Raw genomic sequence first — 23,803 nt, 5'->3', positions numbered from 1 at the left:
TGATAAAGTGTCCAAGTAGCAGCCTCAAATGAACAGATAAATTCATCTTTATTAACAAGGACTATCTAAATTTGAGATCTAAACATACTTTCTTAGGGATATCATCAACTTCTGTTATAAGTTGCTATGGAAGTATAATTTACTGTTTGTTGGAGCAAGCTATATAAATATTCTACACTTCAAAACTAGACATAGGGAAATTGTAAACCTTAATTCAAATAACTTCAGTAGGCTAATCCTTACTCTGTTTTTGATCCATTACTTGCATCCTCCCCTTGCTTCTTGAGCTGTTCATTGTAACACCACAGACAGTTTTTGATGAGTGCTGCAGCCCCCAAAGTGCCTGTGAGCACCGTCAGGTCAGCATGATCCAGAGCTTCCTGAGTTAATGTATGTAAGTGATCCAAGAGTTGTGATGCTGAACTAGACGAGAGCTCCAAGAACTCTTGAGGAGCTGATGTAGTCACAACTTCAGCAGGACCTGTGTCTTCATCATGCACCTCCCCAACCACGTCAGGGGAACCACCATGATGCTCCAGTAAGCCAGATGGTTTTCGAAATGCAGCTATATAGGCTTCTTCCCACCAGAGGACTAACTTAACAGCTGCGAAGGATGCATAGAAGGGGAAATCTAGAAGTCCCCCAACTACACCTGGGCAGAGATTTTCCTGTAACACAGTCTGGTGATCTTGGTAGTATCCAAGGTCTCTCTGCAGCAGGATCCGTACTCGGTCCATCAAATTACCTTCTTCCATAATCTCCATGATGGTTTTGTTTTATTTTCCTGATCAACTTAATTCATCAGACAATCAACCACTCATCAGATAAATTGCTCATCAACTATTTTGAATATATTTACTGAAACATACCAGAAATTTAATGTAAATTACATTTTCTACCAAGTAAAAGTAATTTATTTCCAGAGAATTATCTTACAAACAAATATAAGTACTATCTAAATAAACGTAAAAAATTCGAAGTTAGGATAAGTACCATATGCTAACAGGAAATAGTTAAAGAACCAAAAACATACACAACTGTATCATAGTATAATTACACATTCAAAAGAATATATTACAACTATAGCACAGATTCAAATGATAGTTATAATTGCTGCCTCAACTAATTTTTTCCACTATAAGAACAACACGAAAAGTCAACCTTCTGCTTTACAATATCAGCCACTTCTTTGCTCAGTAAATCATGTAAGGATATTCCATCATGCCTATAAATCCATTTTCCATTCTGAAAGTCATAGCGTTTAGGACCACTTATTGGTGATGATAGCCAAATCTGTTGGTTTGGTGTTTGCCTGTTTATGACATATGTCCCATAAGGCTTCCCAAACTGTACAGTAAGAACTCCATCCTAAAGAAAAGAAAAAAGTCATTAAATTTCCCTTTGGGAAAATCAAATGATCATAAACATGTCTTTCAATGTGTGATGTTACCGAGCAACTGTGCAGGCTGTGATGTGAAGTATTGATGGGTGACCATGACATACAAATCCATGGCCTGTGTAGCTCTTAAGGTAGTGTTGCTAGGTAACATCACATCATACATTTTGTTACATGACAATTTTGTTCCATTTAAAATTTTTGGATGATCCCTCTAAGACATATTTATATCAAAATCAATAAATTAAAAAAAATATAACTTAATATAGTAAAGAACAACAGCAAACATCACTAAACAGCATATCCTGGGATTATAGTGAGAGCTCAGTGATTCAGAGTAGAAAATGTTTTCAGCATCATCATTTCCCTTTATCCAGTTGTAGCCAGGTAGGGGCAAATATAATTTCTCTCCACTTTCTTTGGTCTTTCCACCACTCCTCCTCCAACACTGTGTCCCAATCCAGGTTTCTTTCTATAATGCTGCATTGAATTGTGTCCTTCCATCTCAATCGTGGTCATCCACGGCCTCTCTTTCCTTGTATTTGCATTTCCATTACCTTTTTTTTGGCATTCTTGCATCACTCATTCATATGTGCCCAAACCATCTTAGTTGGCTCTTCTCTATTATATCATTCATTTTTTCAATTCCAATTTCTTCGCGGATTTTCTCATTCCGTATTTTGTCTCTTCTACTCTTCTGTATCATACTCCTCAAGAACTTCAGTTCGGCTGCCTGTATTCGACTCTCATCCTTCTTTGTCATTGTCCAAGTTTCTCCTCCGTAAGTTGTTATGGGTACGTAATACATCTTGTACATAGTTTCCTTTGCTTCCATTGGCACATCTTTGTCTCATAACACGTTTTTTACACTATGATAGAAACAGCTTCCAGCTTGAATTCTCTTACTAATCTCAGCATCCAGTCGAGCATTCTCCATTAATTCACTCCCCAGTTATTTGAACATTTCCACTACTTCCAGGGGCATGTCTGCAAGTCTAATCTGACCTTTCCCTTCTTTCTCTCCTCTAGTCACAACACGAGTTTTTATCTTTTCTACATTTATTTTCTATCCATATTCTTCGATCTTCCCATTCACCACATCCAACTGTTCTTGAATCTTTATGTCCTCTTCTTCCCAAATCACAATATCATCTGCAAATAACATGATGTTCATTTCTCTTCCTCCACATGTTGCTTTTGCTGTTCTCATGATGTCATCCATTACTAATGTAAACAGGATTGGCGATAGAACACTTCCCTGTCTCAGCCCACTAGTGATTTTGAACCAACTTGTCCTGTCAATTTGTGTTTGCACGCAACTACAACATTCCTTGTACATTGCCATGATCATTTTTATTAATCCCTGTCCCATTCTTTTTTGAACCAGACTGTCCCAAACTTAAGTCCTGGGGACAATGTCATTAGCCTTTTCAATGTCAATGAATTTCATCACCATATTATTCCCATACTCCCATTGCTTTTCCATTAGTTGTCTCATAATGAAAATGGGCTTTATTGTTGACCTTCCACTTCTGAAACCAGACCGATTTTCCTGTATCTGATTTTCAACCCTACCTTATCCTACATTCCAGTATCCTCTCCATTATCTTAGCAACATGGGATATCAGAGTAATTCCTCTGTAGTTCAATACATTTTTATCGCCTTTCTTGAAAATTGGGATGATTATTCCTCTTTGCCAATCCTCAGGAACCTCCTTATTCTCCCAGACAATCCTGAGAACTCAATATGTCCACCGCAGGCCTACAGCTCCAGCTGCCTTTATCATCTCTACTGAAATTTCATCTATCAAGCATTTTTTCCATTCTTTATCTTACTGCCATTTCAATTCCATTCATTGTAATTTCTTTATCCATTTCTTCATCAACTAATTGCCTTTCCTGGTTGTCCACTGAATGACTCATTAGTTCTCATGTTCAGCAACTTCTGAAAATACTTTCTCCATCTATTTCTTCTGCCTTTGTTAATATTATGCCGCCTTCATCCTTCACAAATCTGTTGTTTACTTGATCTCTCTTTTTGTTTCTTAAAACACCATACAGTAATTTCTTGCTGCCCTGCATATCCTGTCTCAATTTCTGTGTGAATAAGGCCCAGCTTTTCCTCCTCTTTTCTTCCTCCACTACTTTCTTGGTCAAATTTTTTTTGCTTCCACATATTTTCTTCTACTTTCTTCAGTCTTAGATGTTTTCCATGCCATTTTCTTTTCTTTCACTTTAATCTTTACCCTATCATTCCACCAGTGTGTCTCTTTGCCTTTCACATTTCCTGATGTTCTACCACATATCTTTTCTGCACATGCAACCAGTGCTTCCTTAAATCTTTTCCATTCATCTTCATTCCCCATCTCCGTCCTGGGTACCAAGGGTATTATTTCCCCTTGAAATTCTTCTTGTATGCTTTTCTCCTTCAACTTCCATACTATAATTCTTTTTTTTTTTTTTTTTTTTTTGCTAGTTGCTTTACGTCGCACCAACACAGATAGGTCTTATGGCGACGATGAGACAGAAAAGGCTTAGGAATGGGAAGGAAGCGGCCGTGGTTTTAATTAAAGTACAGCCCCAGGACTTGCCTGGTGTGAAAATGGGAAACAACGGAAAACCATCTTCAGAGCTGCCGACAGTGGGGTTCGAACCCACTATCTCCCGGATGCGAGCTCACAGCTGCGCGCTCCTAACCGCACGGCCAACTCACCTGGTTTCTCTCTTCTTAATGGGGGTTTTTCAATCTTTTCCACCTTCAGTTTTCCTATCACAACTCTTATGATCTCCACCAAAGGCTTCTTCAGGCATGGCTGTAACATCTAAAAAGGTTCTTCCAGTGTTCTTTCTCTATGATTATATAATCAATCATGGTCTTTGTTCGCCTATCTCCCCAACCATACCTTGTAATCTCCTGATTGTTGTTCTTCCTAAACCAGGTGTTTCCAACAATCATTTGGTTCCTCATGCAAACATCCACCAACAACTCACCTTCTGGATTTACATTTCCTTATCCAAAGGGCCCTACAACATCTTCCTTTCCTTGTCTTTCCATTCCAACTTGTGCATTTAGATATCCCATCAATAGTACTTCCTCTAAAAAGTCCTCTAGATGTCCATCTATGCAACCTGTTTGTGGGGCATACAACGGAAACAGATCTTTCATGCCATTTTCAAACTGAAGTCTCATCACCCATCATCCTGTCGCTGACGCATTTTGTATATTCCACATATTCTTGGATTTCGTTTCTAAGTATGATGGTCACTCCATTTTTTGCCTCAGGTCCTCCGCTGTAATACAGCCTGTATCCTTCTTTCAGAGGAATCTCTCCTGTACCCCTCTTCTTGGTCTCACACAATACAAGTATGGCTATATCTTTTTCTTTCATAAAGTAAACCAGTTCTTCTGTCTTTCCCGTCAGTGTCAGGATGTTTACTATCACAATCTTGATGTAGTTTGGTGCTGGTTGCCCACTTCTCACAGTTACCCCAGCACCCGAAGAGCCGCGCATCGCTTTTAACAGAGGACGCCCTAACCTTTTCCGAGGCACCATATCTACTTTATACATATAGGCTATTGTTACGATGGGCTCGCCACACCCAAAGGCATTTTATACCTACTGCCAGGTTCAAAATTAGGCCGCCCCTAAAATGAAGACAGACGCCTTTCGTACTCGCTCCTCTGGAGTACAGACGCTACGGGTTTGCCCCTTCCGCCATAGATGCCGTTGAGGTTTTCACTTGTAATCCTGAGCTGGGATCCATACCAGATGTTACACACCGGGTCAGTGTGCTCTGGGACTCACATAGGCAGGGGCGCCACTCCCTGGGTAGGGCTGCCTTCGAAGAGGGTCCCTACCTGCTACCTGCATATAGGCCTAATTTTATTTTTACCAGGTGAAAAACCTACTGCACTCTAATATACAATGATTGATGTGAAGGAAAAAAAAAAGCATAATACTTTGAATTGTTGAACTGTAAGTGGCACATTTCTCCGATGTACATCTGTGGGCTGGCATTTGCTTGTTTCCATTCTGATGGTAGGGTCAATAATGAAACCATTAGTTGAGCTCTTCCGGATAGCAATTATGTCAATTAGGCTAGAAGACCCATTCTCTGCCAAGCTGCCAACCTCCTCTTCCACCTGGTAGTTTGTAACACACAGGGCTAATGCTATTGCTGATCTTATCCTATGGTGAGAGGTGTCTCAGTAGTTCTCCGTAAGGACAGGCTCCTAGAATGTGTGCAAGGGTTTCTTTCTCATTCTGGCAATGCTGGCAGTAGGCTGCATTCTGAGACCTGCCAGGAAGAGCACACACAGGGCTAACATTGGTGGTTACCTTAATAGCATCCTTCCATTGCATGTCATCAGGTTTTATGAGCCATTTATTTCATGGAGTGTACTCTTTATCAAGAACAATTCCTTTTTCTTTTCAACGTAAAGAACACCATGAGTCAAACTCCTTTTCTCAAAGTTGCTTCTGTAAGGAAGGTAAGCTTACATAATCAGGAGAGTTAACAGAAGTTAGTCCAGGCTTTTCCATTGTCGTTCTCTAAATGCAAATATTTTTTTTTACGAAATAAAAATATCACACGAGAACACGTTTACGTATTTCTAAACAACTTTATTGACACTACGAAACTTATCCTAGTTTCATCAATCGCTCTTCTTACAAAAACACTCTTCCAACTTTTTTATTCCTACCAGAATAATAACAACAATAGCTCCTCTTAAACAATCTACAAAGAAAATATACACGTTTCACACCAGAGACCTAATGGTGCTGTTTGTTGACGCCATATTGGAAGTCTGTGTGTCCGTACATCTGTTGCTATGTTAAGCAGGATAAGCATATGTACGTTATACGTCCAGGGACACGAAACATAAATATATTGTTAACATAATACTTTCGACTCATCGTAAAACTTCAAAATACAATTACTGAAGGTTTTATCATAATTAGGATATCTCTCCTACGTCAATTATCCCCTCTAAAACCTTCAATACTCATTCCGGACCTTCCCTTCTCCAGGTCCCAAATTACATCTAGGCATCTTGATATCTATGTCTTCAGCTATTCCATCCTCCAGGACAGGCATCGGTGTATGTTGATCCTCTCCGGAGTCCGCACTCCTCCAGGACCCTCCCAGAGAGTGCCTACTCTCCAGTCCCTCCGCTCTCCTGTAGGGGTCGAGATAACACTTTCTCCTTGAGAAACCTCACTGCCACTTCAGTCGTCTTTTTTCTTTTTCTTGGAAGATTCACCTGTTGTATCTTCTGAGCTTTTCTCACCATCCTTCTCACTTTTTTTCTTATTTTCAGCTGTTTTACTATATGATTGATCCCTCTCTCCAGATGCCTTTTTGGCCCTTGCTTCGTTTTCAGCCTTTTTCTTGCCAACTTTTTCTGATGAAGTCTCTCAGCCTCTTTTCTAAGAAATCTATCTTCACGATAACATACATATCACCGTAAGCGTGACCTTGAGTGATAATGGATGGTTAGAACTCTCTCTTGTTCATCATACCATGACAAGTAGGTACCGTACGACACAAATCATAGTAATACACCCCCACCTTCCAGGCATATTCAGCACCTATGCACCTATGATTTCAGTTTTGGCTTTAGATTTGTGTTTGATTTCCTTCTCTTCTTCTCCCCTGGCTTTCTTTTCAGCTTTTTCATCTCCTCCGCTCTCTCCTTCCTCACCATCAACAGAACCTACTGAATCAAGAATCATAAACTTGACATGGTTTAGCTCCTTTTCATCATCCTTTCCACCACTCTCTTCATCATCACTCTTGGATTTGTCAGCCAAGAGAGCCTTGAACTTGATATGATCCAAGGAACACAGATGATGTTCATAAGACATTAGTGTATTGAATCTTTGTTTACACACCCGGCAATATGGATTCAAGAATTTCACCATAAGCTCATGGTCCTAAGAAGTCGTGTGTTGATTTGGGCTGCTTGTAATTAAGCTTACAAATGGCACAGAACTTCGTTCTATCAGACAGTGTATGCCGGAACTCTTCAGTTTCCTCTAGAATGGGTTGCTTTTGAAGTTGATTTATACGCATTCGCTGCATTCACTTATGTAATAATGATTGTTTCCTCATGGTATTTATATGTTTAGATGAATAAAGGTGCATTTTGTACTCCTGTACTGTGTCACATTGTATTAAGCAATGAGGACAGGACAGATCATTCACAGGTTTCTTTCGTTGACCTCCTTCAGTTGTAGAATGAGCATCAAAATCTTGATCTTTTGCATTGTTGGCCTCTGAAATGGTTCTCTCTTCACCTTTCTTCTTCTTGACTTCGTTTTCCAAGGTGTGCATATCACTTACTACTTTATCTACATCTAATTCTACGCTGTTGCTTTTGTCATTAATTTTTGAAATATCCTCTTTCAGATCTTTAACCCAGGAATCAACTCGGCCTTTTATCTCTTGAGACTGGGCCTCGATTTTCCCTTCGAGTTTTTCAGATTGTGTCCCGATCAAAGTAGTTAATTTAGTAAGCACAATGCCAACTCGGTCGTTGGCTTCCTTCTCCGAGATGACTTCAAAATCAAAACTACCCGGGTCTTCCTCGTTTTCTATCAGATCCTGGCGCAGCCTCTCTTGTAGTTCCGCCTTGCTCCCAGCTGTCGGTAACACTCGGGATGCCAGCACCTTTCATAAAATCACTATGGTCATTTGATCAATCTTCATCATTAAGTTTCGAAAGTCCTGTCACGGTCGCTAATTTGTCGTTCTCTATATGCGATTTTTTATTTTACGAAATAAAAATATCACACGAGGACACATTTACGTATTTCTAAACAACTTTATTAACACTACGAAACTTATCCTAGTTTCGTCAATCGCTCTTCTTAAAAAAACACTCTTCCAACTTTTTTATTCCTACCAGAATAATAATGACAATAGCTCCTCTTAAACAATCTACAAAGAAAATATACATGTTTCACACCAGAGACCTAATGGTGCTGTTTGTTGACGCCATATTGGAAGTCTGTGTGTCCGTGCATCTGTTGCTATGTTAAGCAAGATAAGCATATGTACGTTATACGTCCAGGGACACGAAACATAAATATATTAACATAATGCTTTCGACTCATCGTAAAACTTCAAAATATCATTATTGAAGGTTTTATTATAATTAGGATATCTGTTCTACGACACCATTCCTTTCTGAATATCACTTCTCAAGTCACGCATGTTTCACACATGTATGTTATAGGTTTTTATGACAGATTTACATGCATTAATGAACTGTAGAATGCTTCCCAGCTTGCTTTGTAGAGTCCAACACCTCATATTTTTTTGGTGCGAAAAGCATATTGTCGGGAGTGTCACAGGGAAGGTGCAATATTTCCTTATCTGTGGTTTTGATTAGTAGGCTATGTCAACATCGGAGAGGAATTTGGAAGGTATTCTTTTCAAAGGGGTGGTGTGAAAAGTGACGGGGTGATGAATGTGGAGATTACAGTGAACTTCTGGTAAGGCTGTAGAAGAGGTGAAGTTGCAATGGCTTCCAGTTTCAGTTTGAGTTTGTCCACTGTAGTGCGAGGATCGAAGACTGTTGCGGAATGGAAGTTAACACTGAGGTACCTAATGGTTTCATGAGATGCAACATATAGTATTAACCATCCCAAACAAAGTTAAAGACTTATGTTCAATAGCACCTTCTTTTATGGACAAGAAGATGACCTATATAAATTAATTTTTAATCCAATCTCTTCAAACATCAAAATAGCTTTGTCCATGAGTTTCTTGGTAGAATTTACATCCTTACTCACAATGACAGTGTCATCTGAGAAGGCCATTAAGCTTATATTGAGGAAACCTTCCACTATAGAGTAGCCAAAATCTCCTAAGCTTTCATTAATGATAATTCTCTCAAAATATGGCCAGTAAACAAGTTGTATAATGAGGAAGAAAGTGGTGAACCCTGTAAAACACCCCTCCTAATAATGACAGGTTTTATCTTCTGCTGGTTAGTTTCAATGTGGGTTAAATTTCCCTTCTGAAAGCAGTGATGAGACTGGACAATTTGGGAGGCATGTTTAAGGAAGACATTTTGTTTTTCCTATATAGGCCTAATTATGGTCAACATTATCAAATTCCTTACTGATATCTAGAAAAACTAACAAAAGGCCCTTCTTCTGGTATTTTGCTGAAGAAGGGATAAATTCCAGCATAGAGGTGTTAACGAGGAAACCTGGTGAAGCCTTGTTGATATTCTGAGAAACTGACAAATGATCTCAAACCCACCATCTCCCAAATGCAAGCTCACAGCTACGCGACCTTAACTCCGCAGCCAACTCACTTGGTAGCGACACAGAAAATGGCTGCATTTCACACATTTACACAGTCTTGGTTTTAATTTTTTTATATAAGTAAGAATATGTCTAGAGGCAGGTTGGAGGGTATTTCATTAGCATAAAAGATGGATCTCTTCTCATAGCTACTTCTGGTATCAGTAAACACATCAATGGTCACATAATGTTTATATTATTTTACTGCTTCCTAAATATGGGTACCTACAATTGAACCTCTACTGCATTCAGGTCCTTAGAGTTAAACCGCAACACAACTATGAATGCAATGATTAACACTAACATTATCTAAACAACACAAACATATAAACTAAAAAATGGCAACTGCTTCGACCTGAAACCTTCAATTTCTCAAGAAAAATATCACTAGCATTGCATTGGAGATGTAGTGAGTATTAGCTATCATTTTAACAGTATTTTCTACAGCTCATGACTTATATAACAATAAGCTTATATTTTATACCTTTTTTAATTTTACTTACGCCATATGTTACATCAGCTGATTCTAGATGATTGCACGATTCTATTAATTCTTCAAAGTATTCACTCAGTGAATCTAATGTTTCATCACACACTTGGTCAAATGTTACAGAATTCAAAGGCCTGAAACACAAAACCGCAGATATTACCAGAAATTTAAAAGGTAACTTTCGACAGAATATTAAACCACTGACCCTTTGTCTTACAAAATACAGAAACTGTAACTTCATTTCACTTGTGGCTATTTTTTATTGTGTCCAACAAACACCCCCAGTGTATTTAGGCTACTGTTGGTGGTCCTCATCATTGAGTTCCTTTAAGAGTTAGTGTAGTAGATTAAATTAATGATTTATTGATTTTCTACTTACCCAGTTATGGTACTATTGTGCCTGGAAGAAAGAAAAGTCAATGAGCGAACTAGATTACTAGTAAGAGTTTGAGCGCCGACATTTTTCGGACATAGAAAGAGTTTATTGGAAACATTGTTAACTGTTCGGCCAATTATTTTGTCATAATGACCTATGCGGAAGTACTGTCTTACATTGGAACTACTGCTTATTTTACATGGCGTACGTCTACTTAACACACGTACTACCTCCATCATAACGCAATCGTGGGCGCCATGTTGTTTACGATGTCGAAATCAGATGTTTCTTTTGCTGCCAAACTGCGAAAGCAAACCTAGTGTCTTCGAGCATCTACTTCATTGACGAAATAATTGTTTATGATTCTCGTTCCCACTAATATGAGCTAGGAAAGTAAAATTATGTAGTACCGATACGACGGATACTGTATAACTGATTGGATGGGATTTTCAAGTATAATGTTGGCTAAATGTATCTTGCACTTCTTTTTCTTATCATTGGCGCATTAGATACGAACCACCGCCGTCTCGATCCTCCTATACTGCCTGCTCTATGCGAGCATTTTTGCGACTACGATGCAACAAAATTTCTCCGCTAGATGGCAGACGTGGACGCACAATGTTCTAAACTTATTCTCATGACGACAGCCTACAAAACACTATGCAGTATGGTCATATGTTCAGTGAAGCTCGTAAATTACATCAGTAATTTTAAATATCGGCAATATTACCTGTATGAAGTCGCAGTTGGCCTCTTCATGCACAATTTAAAGATTTTCCTGGACGAAGGCTCGGAGTGGTACAGTACTTTTTGTGTTCTTGCCAACGCAATATCAAATAATAGAGGTCTTACGAAATTGGTTAGGATAATATCACTAACGGTTTGCTGATGTTCTTTGACCCCATACTGTAATAAAACACATTCTGAAAAGGTTTTTTTTCTATTTGGTTTACGTCGCACCGACACAGATAGGTCTTATGGCGATGATGGGATAGGAAAGGCGTAGGAATGGGAAGGAAGTGGTCCTGGCCTTAATTAACGTACATCCCCAGAATTTGCCTGGTGTGGCAATGGGAAAAAACGGGAAACCATCTTCAGGGCTGCCGACAGTGGGGTTCGAACTACTATCTCCCGGATGCAAGCTCATAGCTGCGCGCTCCTAACCACTCGGCCAACTCAACCGGTATTCTGAAAGGGAAGACGTCGCAAGTCCTCGTATCACACTCGTACGTTTGAAGGACTTCGACAATTGGGCACAGCTTCACCAGAGCAACAAAACTAGGTTTTGGGTATCGAACTCCTCTTCTGTCCTGATGCATGATCAGTTCCATTTAGCGGTGTCGAAGCTCTAGGCAGTGAGATGTTGCTGACACAAATGTCACACTCCATCTTCTCTTCAACAACACGAACCTTGTACCCGCAAATTAGGATTTGATTTCCTCTTTCTAGTTTGATTGGAACATTATCGTCTGGATATCTGAGATTGTCCAAAATGTCTAAACATGAAGACGTTTTGTGATTGTCCGTCACAATTCTTATCATAAGGAATCCACTATACTCCTCGGCTTTAATCACCTTCTGGAAAAAAAAACCGCAGCCTGTTTCCAGTCATTCGACCGGGTCAGGAATGGAATGAATGAAGCCCCATCTAGCAGCGAGGATACGAACTGTGCCGGCTGCCGAAGCCTGTCGCTCCGGGGCAATGATTAATGAATGGCAGATTAAATGAAATGATATTCGAGTGTGTTGCTGGAATAAAATATGACAGGGAAAAGCGGAGTATCCGGAGAAAAACCTGTCCCGCTTCCGCTTTGTCCAGCACAAATCTCAATGGAGTGACCGGGATTTGAACCACAGAACCCAGCGGTGAGAGACCGGCGTGCTGCCGCCCGAACCGCGGAGGCTCCATCCTCTTCTGAAATAAGGTGTAAAGGCACAGATGCGAGAGTAATCTGAGGATATCCAATTACTTCCTTTATTAGGTCCTTGCCTAGATAAAGCCGACAGCCGCTTTTCGCTTAATTCCCTTCTAGACGGTATTACATAAAGTCGTATCTTTTTCTGGTTGCGAACAACATTGCCGAGATTGGCAAAATTGTACATAACAATTGAATATTTCGGGGAAAGAATCTGAAGTTTCAGTTCTACGAAAAATATACCTTGCACGAACGGAAAGACACAAGTACCCACAAATTAAAATCACTTTTGATATATCTATAAGCATAACATGATTAATTCATTTCACAGTTCTATACAAAATATATCTTGTACGAACGGAAGTGACCAGATATGTTTACTCATTGTACGAAATAACTCAGGTTTTTACACACATTCATGCACCAATAACACAGTGCTACAGCGAATTTTGTGCGTCTACTGCTTCACTCTTACGGCGACTTGGAGAAATACTGGTAGTCGCGCCTTCCTGTGTTAAACAAGTGCCATAGAGCAGGCAGTACAAGAGAATCGAGACGGCGGTGATAAGAACAAATGAAGGCATGTAGGATTCTACTTTATATTCTCTTTAATTTATTTGAAGAATAAAGGTGCCCTCTGAACTTATGAAGCACAACTCCCAACATATATTAATTCGGACACCATCAGAAGTAATAAGGCTATCTTTCTTTTCAACTTTGGCGTTCTTCTACAGCCGAAGATCTTTCACTCCCTCCTCAGCCGTGCTCCTCTTTGCTGTTAGTTAAGTAGTTGCCCGGTGATAGCGCTTGCGAACTTGCGGTCTACTTCTGCTGAATACTTATCGAAGATGGCAGGGTTACCAGCGCCTGTACGAGTTTCTCCACTCATTAAGGTATAATTATATTCGACACTTCTAAATTATCAGAGATATTGAGTTATATGTTTGATAGATTTTGTACTGTATGGTATAAATTTCCTTACTGGCTTAAGTTACCTATATTTGTAACATTGCGATACTAATATGCATTTTTAGTTTTTCAGCTTCTCCCCTTTTCTGAAAAGAGAATTGCTACTCAGTTCGTAATTGTTTTTGTCTTGCAGCGTGTTTCTTTAAAAGCCATGTTACTTGTACTCCTATTTTTCACCCCTTGCCATTTCATTCTTGGGCTTGAATTACCTTCAGTCACATAGTGAATATTAACCCTCTCATATTGATAACGTTAGTAGTCCTGTGCGGTCCTGACAACACCCCAACACTAATTTCATTGTACTACCTAGGTACTTAAAGATATTTTTCCCCAAAAAATGTTTTATTGTAATACAAATTTACAATAGAAACTAGCATATGAAAATCATGAAAGGTGTATTATAGGTCTACGGAAGTGCTATGCATATGAAAATGGCTAATTTCTCAGTTTCTGCCTTTCAGTAGAAAATAAATCACTGTCTTGGATAAGCTCCTTGCAATTGTCGCTTTATCCTGGATCTGACTCTTGAAAACTTCCTCACAACTTTCATCTCCTTCTAAAAGTTTGCATATTATAGCCTCCTGTCTTTCATAGCTACACGTTTTCACAGAAAATGAGACTTCCACCACTCAAGTGAGTCTTGAGCATTGAGCCAGAAATGTTACGATAGTAGTCGAATGGGGTTATGACAATACCCCACGTGTGAAGAAAGAGCTCTGACGGATCTCACAGCTATTCTGATTATAAGCACTCCGTCAACACTTCAAGTTCACTTTGAGAGGTATAAGAGTTCACAGCAGGCTAAATGAACTCGATCCCAAGATATAGTCCAACAAATGTACGTGGGATGTTGTCAGCAACTTGATTTCTTGTGTACATGTAGATGGCTCTAGCTACAATGTCATATGTGACATTGATACCTCTTGTGCCTGTCTCATCTTTCTTAGGGCCTGTATCTCCAGCTTACATGTGCCACATTCTTCTTTGTTACTTTTAAAATGATCAGGACAAGCTCTTGTTTCAATTTTGACTCCATCAGATTGGTTTGAGAATCTTTAATTCTTTAGCATTTTATGATTCCCTTTCTAATATTGGCATATATAAGTACCTACGGCCTGTGAAAGCATCAATGGCAATATATTGGTATTCTCTGAAAGTCTTCCTCGTTCATTTGAGGTTACAAGGGATTCATCTTCTGGTGTGTTTCTCTCTATCAAATGAGTCACTAATTCCATGTCTTTGATCTCTCTTCTCAGCTATTCTGGCTGAATAGAGTTCTCATAAAAAATTCTATATATTTAAAATATAATTCCACTCACTTTTTAGGAACTACTACTTATTTGCATCTGGTACTCTTGTCACCAGGTACAGTGCTGTACACCTATGTCACTAGCCTCGTAACAATAAACACATATTTCATTCTGAATTTGCCATGTTTTTTTATTTATAGCCATCACAAATTCTTTGAAATTCATCCTGTTCTACTGGTAATGCAAAACATGTGATGACTGCTCAGTCCATTGACACGACATAGGCCTACTGTGTCCACTGCTCATCCCACTATGCTGTACCTTCTACGATTTAAAAAAAAAAAAAAAAAAAAAAAAAAAAAAATACTACTGACACCTTGTTCAAGTGCATTTGTATTTTGAATAAATAGTATGTAAACACTATTTCTAGGCTACATCAAGTACATGTAGTACTGACTGCTCTTAACGTCTCACATTCTGCATAGGCCTAGGCCTGTTTCAGATGTCCCTGTAATACATTATGCTTGGAAGCTGATTTTAAATGGCATATACCAAGCAAGTTGGCCGTGAGGTTAAGGTCACGTATCTATGAACTTGCATTTAGGGAATAGTGGATTCGAACCCCACTGTCGGCAGCCCTGAAGATGGTTTATTGTGGTTTCCCATTTTCACACCAAGCAAGTGCTAGGGCTGTGACTTAAATTAAATGGTGTAATGGAACTTCAGTAAAACTTCCGCTGACCATTCACAAAAGATGAAATAGAGATCCAAAATGGTGGTGCGTGGATGATGTCACAAGTAATAAACAAGGCTTGCCAATGTCTAAGGAAGCTCTCCTAGATAAAAGGGATTTGCTAACCTAAAAGTATAGAAACACAAAGGTCTTTGTAAAAATATTTGTTTGAGGTGTGCATCTCTACAGGAGTGAACGCTGGATATTGAACAAGGAAGAAAAAGGCAGGCTAGAAGCAGTAAAAATGTGTATATGAGGGAGAATGAACCGTATAAGCTGGATGGAAAAGAAAAGCAATAATGAAGTAGGCCTAGACTACTGCAAGAAGTACGAGAAAGAAGCAGCGTCATCGGTGAAATTGAGAGAAGAAAGTTTGAGAGGTGGTTCAGTGTTCATACTTTTATAAATAAGGAGGCTGAGGACAGAAAGAATAAAACACAAGAACAGTATAGAGGGGAGTTGTTAACAGTAAAATAAAAAATAGCTGATGCAAGAAAAGTGTTGTAGAGGATCAAGATAATTTTAACCAAAGTTGGCAGTGTGGGGCAGCTGTGAGCTTGTATTTGGGAGGTAGTGGGTTTGAATCCCACCGTCGGCAACCCTGAAGATGGTTTTCGTGGTTTCCCATTTTCACACCAGGTACCAGGTAAATGTTGGGGCTGTACTTTAATTAAAGCCACAGCCGCTATTTTCCCAATCCTAATCCTTTCCCATCCCTCCATTGCCAAAAACCTTCAACATGTTAGTGTGACGTTAAACAAGTAGCAAAAAAAAAAAAAAAAAAAAGTAGAACAGAGACAGCACGAGAGTGAAGAAACCTCATTTGGTACACCAGGAAAAACATGGAAAGGGAAAAGGCGTGTAATGTATTTTTAAGATTTCCATGCACAATCTGTGAATTTTACAGTCTTCTAAAAAAACTCCACTACCTAAATTACGATCTGTGTCGGGAGAGAGAATTGATTTCCAAGAAGGTTTTATCAACTTGAGAAGTATCATAAAAGAGTTAGGCTTCAATTTGAAGATTAGAAATAGTAGAAGGGTTTCAATCGAGGTCGCCTATACTGCGAAATACCTGTATCAGACTTCTGTGGAGGCAACATGCCATGGCACAACTGTAGTTATTTTGTGAGCAAGTTGCTGCAGAAAGTGAGTGTATTTCTAATGACTGATGAGTGATATCCAACAAGGAGATTAGCAGGCGACACAAGACGAATATTTAAACCTTACTTACGACTCCAAACACAGTGATCTGTTACTACAAACAGATGAGGAGGACTGATAAAAATATTATTTTCTAAATATTGTCCTGTAATCAGTGTAATTTCCACTTTGATTCTCTTATTGTAGTGTAATAATTGAGTTTTCCTATTGCTTTTTTTAAAATCTACATTTCTTAATACAGTCATTTAAGAAAATCTCTTATTCTCATGCCTAACCTTCCTTCAAACCAATCACCCCAAAATATCGTAAGCGATACAAAAGCTATCATAAAAGGACAACTTTGTTGAACAATGCACTCTACAAGGACCGGCAAGCAATCGCAAGTGACATTCATAACTTTAAAATAATTTCCTTTTGTCTATGATTGAATAAATGCGTAACCTAATATGACAATAATGTGAAAAAAAATCCTTTCTGGAGTAGAATAAAAACCTAAACTGTAAATATTCGACTCTCTAATTGTTTTTATCGTCTATGAAATTCATATTTTGCCGCTTATGATACTTTGCCTTTCCGGGGACGATATAGAGTCTAGTCAAAAAAACACAAAATTATAAAAACATACATCTTCCATAACATACTTTTTACACGTATGAAAATACAAGTGGTGTTGAGACCTGTCATTAATGAAATGAATGCAAATCTTCATAGAGCTTATTGTTGTATGTAGTAACACATAAAAACTAGGTTAGTATTTGTTAAAATCTTAAGGTGGTTTTTTTACAGTTGTCTGAAAACAAATCTTGAATAAAATACATTCAACACTTTTGCTGAAGGCTGTGGTTCCTATTAGATTGGACTGTTCTTGAGGGGGAATTTCTCTTAAAAGTTTTTGAAGCTGAATGCTGGGCTTGGTCTTGTAAAGATGTTTATAAAAAAGTCTGTGAAAGGAAGAAGCAATTATTTTTAAAAGATTTGGAAACATTCCTTAATGTGATACTGAGGAAATATAGGTGTCTGAATACTTAACATCCTTGCCGATCTCACATCAGCCTGGTCAACCTATATGCTATATGCTATGTTGAGTTGAAATGCAGACAGCTGATCACTTGTTTGGAGTAGTGAACATGAAGAGGGAGGAGTGAAGGGGTTGAGGGGAGTGTGAGAGAGGAGCAGGAGATGTAGGTTGTGCGTACTTGTTGCAGTGTTTACGAAACTATTTTTAATGATCTTTTCAAATAAGATATTAATACTTTTGGATCTTTCGTTCAAATTATGATTTGAATCATTCCTTTGGTCTATATTGATAAAAATATTCTAAAAGATGTTTGATAGAATACCTTTATTTCTTCGAACACCTAATAAAGGTATCCTGTTAAACAAACTTTTTTTCAGATAATTGTAAAAAAAAAACACCTTAAGATTTTAACAAATGCTAACCTATACTTTGTGTGTTACTGCATACAACAATAAGGTCTTTCTATGAAGATCTGCATTAAACTACAGTATAGTCCATTAATGACAGATCTCAACTTAACACCACATTGTATTTTCATAGTATAAAATATGCATGCATAATAATGTGACAATATTTAAATGTCATAAATTTTGATCAGACCACATAGACAGGACCAGGTACCAAGAATATCCTGTGTCTTTCAGAGTTTAAATATATATCCCCCCTCTTTTTAAAATTTGAAGGCTGAAGATGTTCTCCAGTGAGGACAAAACATGTACCATGATTAATATTATTCTGAAAGGAATAAATTTAATTTGTATTGTAAAGGTGGAATTCTCCTGAAAGTACCATAACACTCGTTAAGGTCGACAATACAGGCTAAAAAGTAATTGAATTTCTTGAAATGGTATTAGAGCAATCGAGGCCTAGGGAATGTTTTATTTTCACGCCCTTCGTGGCCCTTGTCTTTCTTTGGCCGATGTCTTCATTTTCTGAAATATTGGATCCCTTCCATTTTCTCCATGTGATTAGTGTTAATACAGGATGGTTGCTCAGTTGTACATCCTCTTAAAACTATAATCACCACCTCTTCATGATGTAGTTTCTTGGGCAGTGACAACCAGGGAATGGTTCTTCAGATCTCTGCGGTTAAGACTACCTCAAGATTAAGATAAGGTCCATCTATTGTACCGTTTGGACCCTATCTTGTCAATACAGATCTAATATGAAATTTATAATGTGTGGTAGTGTAAAGATTAGGTACAGCTGATGACATTGGTGGGAACAAGGGTGTTTCTACCAGACCTTGGAACGTATTTATGATGCACAGCCTGTGGCAGCAGCGCAGTTTGAGAATTCTCTGCTCATTCTCATTCGGTATTTCCTATTCCATGATGACTTAAGCATGTTGACCAGGTGTTGTTTTCGGACCCCACTCGAGCAGGTATTTTGAAAATTTATCACTGAAGGGTGGAGAGGTGACAGTGACAAGGCTGTTCTTCACTGCAAATCCTACACCATGTTGTTTAGGCTCATTAAGATGCTTTCCTTGCCAAAAGAATGTGCACTAAAAGCCTTTTATGCATCCATTATCTGGAAGTCTGGTCTCTTACAGACATACAATATCTACAATTCAATCGACAGAGTTCCCTAACGATGACAGCAGTCTTGCGATTTAAGTCAGTTTATTATTGTGTATTCTGGACACATGGTTGTAATGTTATGTTGCAGTGTGTAATATTTTTCATGTTCTTCTTGCCTGGTGTATGGTATCAACCTGCTTGTCAAAAAGTCCTCTGGGCTTCACACACACAATAAAGCAGCCTGCTAGTGTTGACAACTCACAGATACTTTATTCAAAATATAGCTAATGCTTATTGCTCACGGTAAAATGTTTCGTAAAATTTGTTGTACAGTTAATTTTATAAAAATTTGGCGAAAACAAGTTGTGTTGCTCACGGTAAAAGGATTTTATAAAATCCGTGGAAACATCAGGATGGCCATCTATGAACTTACTTTTGAACTAAGATGTGTATGTGCTGCTATCTATCGATAAACTTTTAAACCAAGAATCAGCTGTTCAACTTACAATGTGTTTGAGAGTATGGCTCCAACAAACAAAGCAAAACTTGCTGCTTTAGCTGCAATTATATGTTGTACAGTGGTAAAAAGGAAGAAAAGAAATGCCAGGAAATGCTGGACTCAGGATTGGATCAAAAGAAGAGAAGAAAGTAGAGGATTGCTGTCCTTGGTCGAAAATTAGTTGAGGTTAGAAAACCAGTATTCATATAGAAATTCGGCGATGGTGTTTTTTTGCCTCTCTCCTTGCATTTCTGCGCTGGTAAACTGGCGTTTTAACTTCGTACAAACAAGGATATTTCTGGTATTCGTCAGTAAAACACTAACAGCTTCCTTAGTCTACCCGGATCCTGCCATTTTATAAAGAAGTGTTTTGTTTATAATAGAGCTTCACAATCTTTTCACAACGTAGCGCCAGCATCATCGTGATGTCAGCTTCGCTGATTGGTTCGTTTCGTAAAATTAATTTTACGGAATAGAACATGTCCTATTTTATGAAAAGTTTTATCAAAGGTTTTATAAAACTTGAATTTGACCGTGAGCAACAGAAATTTTATAAAATTAAATTATTGTACAATACGTTTGACAGAAAATTTTACCTCATCCAGCCCTTCGTCTTCAATAGCACTACTAGAGGTAGCGGAAGATACATTAGCAGTATTAGTAGCACCCACAAAAGGGTTTGCTGCTGTGATGTTAATTATTTTAAGCACACTTTTGGGGAGTTTAAGGCAGTAGCTATTGATTCTTCTGGGACCAAAACTTACAAGCAGAATAGCACTTATTTGTCATCATTCTGTTTCTTGGTTTTGATTTTACAATATTAACTTGACCGAAGATACGTTCTACATCAGCATTTGAATATGGTAATCTTAATATACAGGGTCTTTATTTATGTTTGGCAGGGACTTTATTCTCAAACTTGGCTGCTGATGACAGGCCGCTGGTGCGCGCGGTTTCCGGCACTTCTGCAGTTGCTGAGATCCGAGATAGTAGGGTGTTCAGTGAAGCTACTACGTACTGTATGTCGTATTGTATAGTGTTTTATTGTGATTGTGCATAGTGCAGTAATGTATGTGAAATATTTGTTACGTGAACATGTATATCTGCACAATACTTACATTAAGTGCAGAAAATTGTGCGCTAGGACAAGACAAAAGTTTTGAGCGAAATTTCCAGGGAGACCCATTCCTATCAATTGGACAATAAAACAACTGGCCAAGAGATTCAAATCTACTGGTTCAGTAAACAATAAAAATAGACGTAAAGGTCGTTATCTCCTTACGGAAGCGTGTTTGGTACGAGGATCATAAGAAAAGATCTGTGGCCCCCTCGTAGCCCAGATTTAATTGCATGTGATTTTTATTTGTGGGGAATGTTAAAAAATGTACTTTATGGGAACAACCCTCACACACTAGATAAACTTAAAGACAATATAAAAGCTGCAATTGCATCCATCAGTGCTGAAGAACTTGGTAGAGTAATCGAAAACTTCATTAGGAGATGCCGATTATGTTTGGCAGCGCATGGGGAACATTTTCAGCATAAACTGTAAACATGGTGAGTAAAATGCATGATAATGATTTTGAGCACCATATTCTGCCGTACATACGCATGCGCAGTAGCCGGCAACTGAACTGTCACTGGCGGCCAAGGTCTAGCGAGAAAGTCCCTGCCAAGCATAAATAAAGACCGTGTAGAAACTGCCAAGAATAAAAATTTCTTGATACGTATTTGCATCACCCCAACCGAAAACTCTATTGTATTAAAGTACTTTCTTATTTGATGTAAGTAATATTTTTCCACTGGGTTTCCAGTAGGTCAAGGTCATGTGTGATATCAGCAATTGAAGATTTCAGTACTTTCAGGTTTTTCTCAACAGAAAACATATTTTGTAATTTTCATAGTATTTATACTATGTGAAAGGTCCATTGGTCAATTTTACAGTAAAATGGGTTGATCTTTGGTAAATGTTAAACTCAATGTCAATTATGATACTATGTCTCTGTTCATTTAGACCCAACTCAAAATCAGAAACAAGGTACCGTAAAATGGGGTAACTTCGGCCACTTTTTTTTTTTTTTGTGTATTTATTTAAGCATTTAAACGTGAAATATTCCCTCTAGTTTTCTGAAAAATTTAATATAAATTCTGCCATGTTTATTCTGCATTTTTAAATATGAACATAATCCTAATTCTTATTCAGTAATGAATTATAACTATCGAAAGAGTGTCCAGAGTTACCTCATGTTTTGAAACAACGGCGGATCATTAAGTCAGAGCATGTGTGGGTAGCCACATACTTCCCGACTTGTCTCTCGGAGAAGTTCTCTACAGGCAAGTATCACAGAAATATGGGTGTTAAAGCAGACTGTTGTGGCATTTATAGAACAAGACCAGAATAGTTGTGAATGATAAATTCATTAGAACCTCTGTGGCTCAGGCAGCAGCGCATCGGCCTCTCACCGCTGGTTTCTGTGGTTCAAATCCTGGTCACTCCTTGTGAGATTTGTGCTGGACAAAGTGGAAGCGGGGCAGGTTTTTCTCCATGTACTTCAGTTTTCCCTGTCATCTTTCATTCCAGTAACTCTCTCCAATATCATTTCATCTGTCAGTCATTAATCATTGCCTCAGAGGAGTGCGACAGGCCTTGGCAGCCAGCAAAATTCCTATCCTCGCTGCAAGATGGGGGGGGGGGGGCTTCATTCATTGCATCCCTGGCCCGGTCAGACGATAGGAAAACAGGCTGTAGATTTTCATTCATGTTCATTGTTGAGCGTATGTTCACTTCTTTCCAGGAATGGAATTGTCTATCTTATAACATGTTAACTTAGCACATGTTTGTGAGCGACTATACCAGAGTGTTGTTTCCTGTTAGGTTTCCAACTTTAATCTGGCATTAGTTCAGTCTAATTTTGCCAGTCTTGTATCATACCTCCATTGGGCAATTCATTTTTTCTGATCTGAACATTGTTATTGTTTTGCTGCCTTTAACAACAAACACTTTTAGATTAAATAATATGAAGTGGAAGTTGAGATTACCTCTTGTTTCTGTTATAAGCCATTCATGTTGTTTAGTAAATATTAAAATTTATTTTTGAACGTACCTTGTGTTCATCTGAGAGTTTAACTTTGATTCAAACTTCAGTTTGGCCGATGGAGCTTTTTACTTGCTGGCATCTTGTATGGAGCTTCCCATAACCGATCACTGTCCAAGAAAGAAGCCGCGATCAGGGAGATTGAGGAGAAGAAGAGAGCTGCTAAGGAGGAAAAGCTGAGAGAAGAGAAGTTGAGGTTAGCCAAAGGTAAGCGACAGAAGTGGATATTTATTTCCTAAAGATGTATATTAAATTGCCATCTCTTTCCTTTTATATCATACATTTGTAGAACTGGCTCATTTTCAGATGTGATTTGTCACTGGTGTTTTGGAATTAACCGGTATGTCTATAGCATACCTTTGTCATATAAAAGTTTATTTTTCCTTGTGATTAAATCATTCTATTATGCACTCTTTTTTCCCCTTCCTTTGCAGAGCCTATTTGTATTTCCTTCTCCACTCCAGATCCTGTTCCAAAGGAATTCAATAAGATGATTGACTCTGGTAATAAAGGTTGCAGCATACTATTATATTATTTACCATTTCATAATGCTTCTGGGTATAGACCTATATTCTTGTTAATTTAGAAGATAGGTTTTATACAAAAACAAATATTTGTACAGTTATTATTAAACTTGGTATTTTAAAAATGCAGAAATACATTGTAATTTCCTAAAATAGATTCACATAGAGACTTGCTCTTAAAATTGAAATACATAATTTCAGTTTGTGTCATTCACAGTATTGATTGAGAAAGTTAGCTCAGCCTCATGGTCATCAATGTTATATGCCAAGTTTATTGCTAAGAATTATTGTAATCTGTAAGATTTATTTACTTTATTTCATATATGTATATGTAGGTATGATATAAATTGTGAGCTGTTTCTCTTCCACAGTTTCATGCTTTATCTCCTGCATTTACAGAGTCTGTTCCTGTTTCCCTTTCCAGTGCAATCCCTATCCACAATGTGACGGGTGAATCCAGTGAGATGAAATATAATAAAGGTTATAGTAGACTTGTACAGTACACAGAAAATTGTTAGATGAAGTTTAA

General features: G+C 38.2%; 3 protein-coding genes across 3 annotated transcripts in view; 1 reads left to right on the top strand and 2 right to left on the bottom strand.

The window, feature by feature from the left end:
* LOC136879310 (uncharacterized protein KIAA0825) overlaps positions 1-840 on the bottom strand; it is a 149,124-nt gene extending 148,284 nt beyond the window's left edge. The window contains exon 1 of the mRNA XM_068229054.1: positions 263-840. Within this exon, the coding sequence (XP_068085155.1) occupies positions 263-764 (502 nt within the window). The 5' untranslated portion in view covers positions 765-840. The remainder of the gene's footprint in view (positions 1-262) is intronic.
* Positions 841-985: 145 nt separating this feature from the next.
* fh (frataxin) lies at positions 986-10,961 on the bottom strand. Its single transcript, XM_067152379.2, has 3 exons — positions 10,587-10,961; positions 10,221-10,341; positions 986-1,368 (listed from the first exon to the last, which is right to left on the bottom strand). The coding sequence occupies exons 1-3, from the start codon at positions 10,820-10,822 to the stop codon at positions 1,123-1,125; spliced, it is 603 nt and encodes a 200-aa protein (XP_067008480.2). The 5' UTR covers positions 10,823-10,961; the 3' UTR covers positions 986-1,122.
* Positions 10,962-13,234: 2,273 nt separating this feature from the next.
* ATPsynE (ATP synthase, subunit E) overlaps positions 13,235-23,803 on the top strand; it is a 43,906-nt gene continuing 33,337 nt past the window's right edge. Inside the window, exons 1-2 of the mRNA XM_067152380.2 lie at positions 13,235-13,392; positions 22,801-22,957. Of these exons, the coding sequence (XP_067008481.2) occupies positions 13,348-13,392; positions 22,801-22,957 (202 nt within the window). The 5' untranslated portion in view covers positions 13,235-13,347. The remainder of the gene's footprint in view (positions 13,393-22,800; positions 22,958-23,803) is intronic.

This window comes from Anabrus simplex, chromosome 8 (genome assembly GCF_040414725.1).
Source record: "Anabrus simplex isolate iqAnaSimp1 chromosome 8, ASM4041472v1, whole genome shotgun sequence".
In the NCBI taxonomy this organism is placed as follows: domain Eukaryota; kingdom Metazoa; phylum Arthropoda; class Insecta; order Orthoptera; family Tettigoniidae; genus Anabrus; species Anabrus simplex.
This window is presented reverse-complemented; position numbering and strand designations above follow the sequence as displayed.

Bases quoted from the DNA above. Each gene is read 5' to 3' on its own strand.
- fh (XM_067152379.2), bottom strand. From the start codon at position 10,822: ATGATGGAGGTAGTACGTGTGTTAAGTAGACGTACGCCATGTAAAATA. The intron at 10,342-10,586 runs GTAAGTAGAAAA...TTTGTGTTTCAG, and splicing joins CACAATAGTACCATAACTGG to GCCTTTGAATTCTGTAACAT. The intron at 1,369-10,220 runs GTAAGTAAAATT...TCTTTTCTTTAG, and splicing joins CAGCTGATGTAACATATGGC to GATGGAGTTCTTACTGTACA.